Consider the following 7996-nt stretch of genomic DNA (forward strand, 5'->3'; position numbering starts at 1 on the left):
AGTTCTGCAAAGAAGAGTGTCTATATGTGCAAAGTTAGTAGAGACAAATCCCACCAGACTAAAGGCTGTAATTAAAGCAAAAGGTGGTTCAACAAAATACTGACACAAGCGGTGATCCTTTTTCCAACTCAGTGATTCTGGTTTTTATTTTATTTTATTTTATATTTTTTTTCTGACATGTTGGTGTTATATCTTTCACTTGGATGTTATAAGTTGCACTGAGTAAATACAGCTGGATAAAACAAAAAATGTGTCCGTCTTCATTTCAAGCTGCAAAGCAACAAAATGTGATCCTTACAGTAGCATACATTTAAGTTAAATGTGGATGAAATAGCCTACTAGGGTGTGCTTTTATGCTTTTAAACATACATTTATATTTTAAAAAGATATTATAAAAAAATGGTGAAAAATAAATTGGTAGATTATATATTTACATAAATATATTTTAAATATTTGTAAGTAAAACATTTTTTGGACATTTTTTGTATATTTAAAATAAAATTGAAAACATACATTTTTTGCCGTATGGGTTATATTGTGATTTAATTATTCACATAAAGCGAGCAAAGAAACTCTCACCCAAACTCCCATTATAATCAATGATGCTGTTTGCACTGTTCAATGAATCTCTTATTTACATTGTGTTTGCACTGTGTTATTTATGATGGAAACGTTCATGAGAGTGCAGAAATTGAGTTGTAATGAGACATGACTGATCAGCTATGCTCAGCGCTGCAACCTTTTATGCAACATGGCATCTGCATATAATGCTGTAAGAAGACATGTTCCTTTAAACTAAAATTGGGGTAGAAAAATGTCTTTTTTTTTTTTAAATTATGACTGTTTTTGTTGTTTTAAAACATCCTACTAACATTATAAGTGCACCACAGGAAGTATTATAAAAAAAAAAATGCAATTTATGACCCCTGCAATTCATGCATTTCATCACATTCATAACATTGGCAGCCCTAACATGTTTTTAAAAAACACATTATCTTCTATTTTTCTTTAGACTAGTTAAAAATCTGGAAACTTAAATTTTTTTCTTCATCTCAATGCAGTATATTATGACCATGTCTGAAACAGTCCCAGTTTCTTTATGTTTACTGCTATTTACACCACTTGAAAACACATGTCAGCAGTGTCAAATTTCTGTTTGGGCTTAAACTCAAAGCTCAAGCATTTGCATCTTTTGGTGTATACATGAAAGCACAGCTGCTAAAGAAATTACCTATCGAATCTCTGCCTTCGGCAGTTTTTCCGCCAGAATCACAACTGTTTATTTGGAGAGCAAGCTGACACCCGGTGACTAAGGTGTCTGCTCACGGCCTCTTGCAAAAACAGTTTGTCTTGAAGTTCAGAGAACCGACAAAAGCTGAGCAGTGAGCAGCCACACTTTCAACTGCGATTACTTCATGCTGTAGGCAGCCGAGTAACTTCACATTGTGACCGCACTAACAAACTCAAAGCTCAAGCATTTGCATCTTTTGGTGTTTAAATGAAAGCACAGCTGCTAAAGAAATTACCTATCGAATCTCTGCCTTCGGCAGTTTTTCCACCAGAATCACAACTGTTTATTTGGAGAGCAAGCTGACACCCGGTGACTAAGGTGTCTGCTCACGGCCTCTTGCAAAAACAGTTTGTCTTGAAGTTCAGAGAACCGACAAAAGCTGAGCAGTGAGCAGCCACACTTTCAACTGCGATTACTTCATGCTGTAGGCAGCCGAGTAACTTCACATTGTGACCGCACTAACTGAGCGAGCTGGATCAGTGGTATGCATTAGAGGAGAGCAATCTGGCGCTGATACAACAAGAGATTTGCCAGCTGTTGAGAGGCGATGGCCAAACCAGCGTCGTGTTTGTGCCGTTGAGTCGCTGCACTCCAAAGCATTTCATTTGCATGGATGAATTTGTCATTAACTTCAGAAGTGGCTCTTGAGAGTTGGGAAGCAAAAAGGCATGACCTCAAAATATAGATCTCTAGACTTCATTACAGATCAAAGGAAAATATCATCCAAAAAAGTGGCAAATAAAAACTGGAAACCATAATTGACTATTTGAACAAATTATTTTTGTGCGGTGAGCAACCAAGGATCTGAAAAGCTAATCTGAAAAGCCTTTGTGACAGAATTGCTATGAATATGAATAAATTGATCCAAAACTCATCATCTCCTCACACCTGTTAACGAATGAACAAATCAGATGAGCAATACGCATAACAGAAAATGTCTGAACTGAATTTTAGCAAATCACCTTAATGATCCACTTCATCAGAACATCCACATAATACAGGAAAATGAATAATTTTTATCTATTCATGTCAATTTGTGGAACTAAAAATCTAAATGCATTGCAAAAGAAGATGAGTGGTATGACCATAAAATGTGTGAACTTGTAGAGATTTTATTATCTTGTGGTAAATATATGAGAGCTATTACAGAGTAAATCAGTTGTTACACTAAAATTAATTGTGAGAGCAAAATTAAATTGAAAATACAGAGCAAGATGTGACCCAGACAAGACACTATGAAGAGCTAGCTATTAAAGAGTTTTTTCTTACGTACAATACAACACAAAATGGACATTACTGCTTGGTACATTAATATAGATTTTAACTAATGGCAAAAAATTTTTTTTATATATATATATATTTACATTTAGTCATTTAGCAGACGCTTTTATCCAAAGCGACTTACAAATGAGGACAATAAAAGCAGTCAAAACTAACAAAAGAGCAACAATATATAAGTACAAATGACAAGTCTCGGTTAGCCTAACGAACGACACGTAGCAAGGTGTATATATATACAGTATATACAGGTGCATCTCAATAAATTAGAATGTCGTGGAAATATTTAAAAATACACAAACAATGGCCAAAAACTGTTTTTTTGCTAAAATGTTTCAAAATATATTAACATAATACACATAATAACACAGTGGTGTTTAGTTACTGAATTAATCTACTAGAACGAATTGAGTGAACCAATGATTCAGTGACTCATTCATAAGGACAGTCACTTGATTTGTTTCTGAATGAATCAGCAGTTTAAATGAATGACTCACACATTAAGACAGTGACCACCAACCTATTGATGTTTTTAGTTTTATATTTAGACAGTGTAAATGCATTCATGCCACCTCTGAGTCTGAACAGTCTGTGTAAATATACAAATGCCACTTCAGATACAGCTTCTGAAAACAATGTTATAGCCACATTGCAGCCTTAAAGGTTTGTGTAATGTAATGTCTATTCAATGCTTTTCTCATTTAACACTTTGCCATAATAGAACATCTAGATTAATAAACATAACCCGTAAGATGCATCGTAATGAAGCAACGGGTCAGGAACACGTCAGTGGCCACAGTGTCTGAAGCCCTACAGAATCATTAGCTGATGCATTGAAGAGACACCATAATAACACACACATCACAGCACACTTATAAGCTTAAATCCTGTCAGAGTTTCTGTTGGTACACAAACCTAAACAGCTACAGAAAGTTTCCACACAGCGTCTCAGTCAACCAGACGTTTTTGGTGAACTACATTGATTATGCTGATTCCATTGATTAAATTCAGTTCAGACTTGTGAATTGGAATAGTTTTTCACTAAGGGTCCAGCTAATGTGAATTCCTCATCTAAATGATACATAGTTAAGCCCACAGCTCAGCTCTTTGCCCGTCTACACCAAAATGAAAAGCACACAGATGAGAGAAACAAATCTAAACAAAACTAAACAAACAAAAGACTTCAGTGTTAACATTGATGTCTAATGAACTGTGTTCACACAATGTGGTTTGACTTTTAAAGGAGTAAGAAAGAAAGTCTTCTCATGTTGTTCCAAGTCTGCATGTCTTCTAAAGCCACGACAGCTTTGAGTAAGGACCAAATCAAAATTTAAACAACTAAGGGAGGAATTTATTGATCAGTTGCAACACTTTTTGCACACAAATACCTGCATCGTATTCACAAAACACCTGCAATCCAGTTCAGCATGCATAATGTTGAAAATGTGCTGCGTCTTCGGTTTTTAAATGTAGTCACTGACATTCCTCTCTACACACACACATGCCTTTTCTATGTAAATTATGCTCATTAACTGACGTTTACCTCATCCACTTATGTTGGGACTTCATGACTTATTTTTGTTGCATTAACTGAAACTGGGCATCAGATGTTTAGTTCACAGTATTCTTTGCATAGGGCTGGATCAGGGCAGTAGATGTTGAAATTAAGTACTATTTTATTGGTTTTTGTCAAGGAAAAAATAAAGATCTTTTAGAGTTGAATGTTCATTTGTGCTTGACATTTAAAAGAGTTTCTGTAGGTTTTTGTGGTTATCATTGTGCTGAAGAGCAGAGTCTGTGTTTAGTTTGTGGGCAGCTCCATGATTAAAGACTATAGTGTGTGTTACTGCTCTCAAGGAGAAATTGCTGTGCTAATGTTAGTACAGTGACAAGTAACTTACGTATTTGTTGAATTTGCATTCTTTGTTATGTACGTTATCTACACAGACTCTTAACATTATTGAACATCAACCGCTAACAGGCTTTTCAGTTTATTCAAAAATATATACTTGAATATACTGGAAACTAATGAATAGGAATATAACGGAGCTGATATAACTAAAAAAAACATTGCCTAAGTTCAAGTGTTGCCTAAGTGTTTGGTTTGATTTCATCCCATGTTGAGTAAAGAGTATCTAAATTTAACAGCATTTACAACACAATAAATTAGGTCTAACTAACATTTCTTAATACATTAATTACTAACTAATTACTTATAAAAGTAGTATGATCTCTTGATCATTAATAGGGAACTGTTCTACTAATTAAATAATCAATATGATTAATTAAACATTACACTGAAAAAAAATATTTATGTGGTTACACAAAATTAATTTATCTTAATTTTAATTTAAATGAAGTCAATGTTTTATTATTATTACTATATCAGCTCAAGTTAATTTACTAGTTTTCAGCTTATTCAAGTCTGTAATTTTGAGTAAACTGAAAAAAATATTTATGTGGTTACACAAAATTAATTTATCTTAATTTTTAATTTAAATGAAGTCAATGTTTTATTATTATTACTATATCAGCTCAAGTTAATTTACTAGTTTTCAGCTTATTCAAGTCTGTAATTTTGAGTAAATGAAAAAAAAACTTGTTTATTTTAAATATTTAATGGTTAGTTAGTTGTACATTTAAAAGAGTCTCTGTAGTTAACATAATGCATTGAAGTAAGAAGTTATTTGTCAACGCACTAATATTAGCACAGCTATTGTTTATTGAGTGAAGCAACAGAAGTAACTGTAGCCAAGTGTTTGAAAGAAAGGATATTTCAAAAGAATATAATTTCAGTCATTGTCCAGGTACATTTCCATGCATTGCATCCATTTATATGTTTGTTTGCTTCAATGTTATTTGCCCAGTGCAAGCTGCCTGATCTACATAAAACAACACTTTTAGCAGGCATCATGAGGAATATAACATGAGACATAAACTAATGCATTCTGAATTAATCAGCAAATTATCAGAATGTTTAGTTTTGGGTAATGGTACATTAAATCAAATTTACATATTTAAAATGCTTGTGTATGCAAATTTGACTATAGTTGATGACAGCAACTGTAAGGTAGAAGGCCTTACCCTCTCTTGGTGCTGATCATAATGGGGGAGGAATTTGGCACACTCGCTGTAATTAGCCCAGGTTTTGTTGTTATTTGACGCCAGCTCCCAGGTCCCATTGATGTCACAGCGCCGGTAAGCATGTCCTGTGGATACAGCACAAACATACTCTAACAAAGCAATCGTGTCTTGACTTAGGACATTCATGTATTGATTTCTCATTCAGACAGACAGGATAGAGCTATGGTCAATGTTTGCTGCCATCATCAAAAAGTGCTACAAATGTGGACTAAATTATTGATAAAAGGAATACAATAAAAAAAAATGCAACTGTGTACAGATTTGAGTAAGAGGTCAAATTAGTGCTTTCGTATGTACTGTAATTAATGGATCTCTAAAGCACTACTGCAAGCACTGCTTAGCAAGGAAGCTTGTTTGGAAAGCAGTTTGAATCATGATACAAAATCTGTCAGTACAACTGTTAGAGAACTTCACCTATTAAAACAGTGTGTTAAATTATTGCGTTAAATCAAGAATCAACAAAGTACAACCAAATACATATAAATGTAAACATTTAAAAAAATACTTTTATGGAAAGTAATATGTTGGGTGATTTTTGCCTCAAACGTATGTGAGTTTTAGAGATTTTTCAGCCTTCTAGGATATTCAGTTCAATATGTATGTACTTCCTTCGAAGTGGTTTATAAAGGTGTTTTTTTTTCTTTATTTTTAGAAGAATCTTGAAACAGCAATTATAGATAGAGACATATCATAATTCAAATATTTAATGCAAGTAATATACAGTACAAATATAGTTAAAATAATCATGACATGCTGGTCACACTGATTTCAACTAAATGAACACATAGTAGAATATTGAATTTGATTCAGTTTCGTAAATATTTCGGTCACACTTTAGTTTGGGGACCCATTCTCACTATTAACTATTAACTATTAACTATGACTTTGCTTCAAAAAACTCCTATTTTTCTGCTTATTAATCGTCAGTAAGGTAGTTGTTATTTTTAGGAATGGGGTGGATGAGGAGGTATTAACTTGACAACGTTTATTCCTTTTCAAAAAAGTATGATGACAGGGCCAGTTTTGATAAAGAAAGCCTAATTTTCAAGCCTAATTTAATTTGACAAAACAGCTTAAACCCAGATATAAGGAAGCTAAAATAGCACGGTTACATCACTTTTGCATTCATTAACACTATCGGGTAGGTTTAAGGTTGGGTTTGGTGTAGGGGGAATGTTATTTTCCAACACGATAGATCATTGACCTTTTAGGGACACTCCCCGGACATTTGAATTCTGAACCACTGCAATACGTGCCTGTACCAATGTAATAAAAACGTTGCCATGGTCACGTATTGAACGTGTGTTTTCATTTTGAAACTGTCACAAAACTTGCAATAAAGTACGTAATATCTGTGTTGCAGAAAAGTCGCCACAAGCACATATTTCCAATGAGCCTTGGCTGCTTTGTATTGTTTTCTCCCTTGGATTATTTGCTCATAGTTACTTGTCACTTTGGCATGGGCTAAATTAATAAATGTAAATGTAATGAAGTTAGGAACAGCACCACTAGTTCTCAGTTCACTGTCCAGGTACACAATATATCTGCTTTATGAAAACACACTCTGTTTTTGTTATGAATACAAGTCAAGCATGTAAAAATTTATGGAAATATTCCAAAATGTTTGTCTGAAAGACGAGAAAAGAATTTGGAGCATCAACAATGACGAACTGAGAAGAAAAGCACCGATTCTGGAGGTGGCGGCTTCCAAATTTGTGAATGCTTGAGGTTGTCCATTATTGTCAAGGGGTTGCCATGTGCATTAGACACGTATCAGTTAGCCACAGGTCAGCGCTGCAAGCTCACCTTTGTGGTTGAAGTCATATATGTACTCCGGGCAGGCAGTGGACACCATCCTTCCAGGAAGTCCCTCGGGCCAGCAAACGATACCATCCCACTCCGGCATGCAGTAACCCTCTATAACACAAAGCAGGATTGACATTTAGATAGAGCAAACTCCAGTCTTCCAGAACCTGCACCACCCACCCACTCCAGCAATACATGAATAACCTCCTCCACAATCTGTGGACAGAATCAGAGAGGATCCAGTGTAGCTAACGGAAGGCTTATTTGGCACTTGGACACATTTAGCTGAGTGAGAGTGCTACAATCTCTATTATTCTATCTGCTCGACATACTCCGACAGAACAGAAAGTGTCAATCACTGCAACAATGCATAGCTTTCAATGCATTGTTATCAGGTTTGCCCTTTACGTGCATGTTTCTATTCTAGTTTAAAGTCAATGTGAAATAGCATTCATAACTTATTTTACTTCAGTAATC

General features: G+C 34.6%; 1 protein-coding gene across 1 annotated transcript in view; it reads right to left on the reverse strand.

The window, feature by feature from the left end:
- LOC107708585 (parathyroid hormone/parathyroid hormone-related peptide receptor-like) overlaps positions 1–7619 on the reverse strand; it is a 23168-nt gene extending 15549 nt beyond the window's left edge. The window contains exons 1-2 of the mRNA XM_016512849.1: positions 7520–7619; positions 5628–5778 (exon numbers count right to left, since the gene is read on the reverse strand). Of these exons, the coding sequence (XP_016368335.1) occupies positions 5628–5778; positions 7520–7619 (251 nt within the window). The remainder of the gene's footprint in view (positions 1–5627; positions 5779–7519) is intronic.
- Positions 7620–7996: the final 377 nt, after the last annotated feature.

The sequence above is a fragment of the Sinocyclocheilus rhinocerous genome, unplaced genomic scaffold (assembly GCF_001515625.1).
Source record: "Sinocyclocheilus rhinocerous isolate Xijiao unplaced genomic scaffold, SAMN03320098_v1.1 scaffold25, whole genome shotgun sequence".
Taxonomy (NCBI): Eukaryota; Metazoa; Chordata; class Actinopteri; order Cypriniformes; family Cyprinidae; genus Sinocyclocheilus; species Sinocyclocheilus rhinocerous.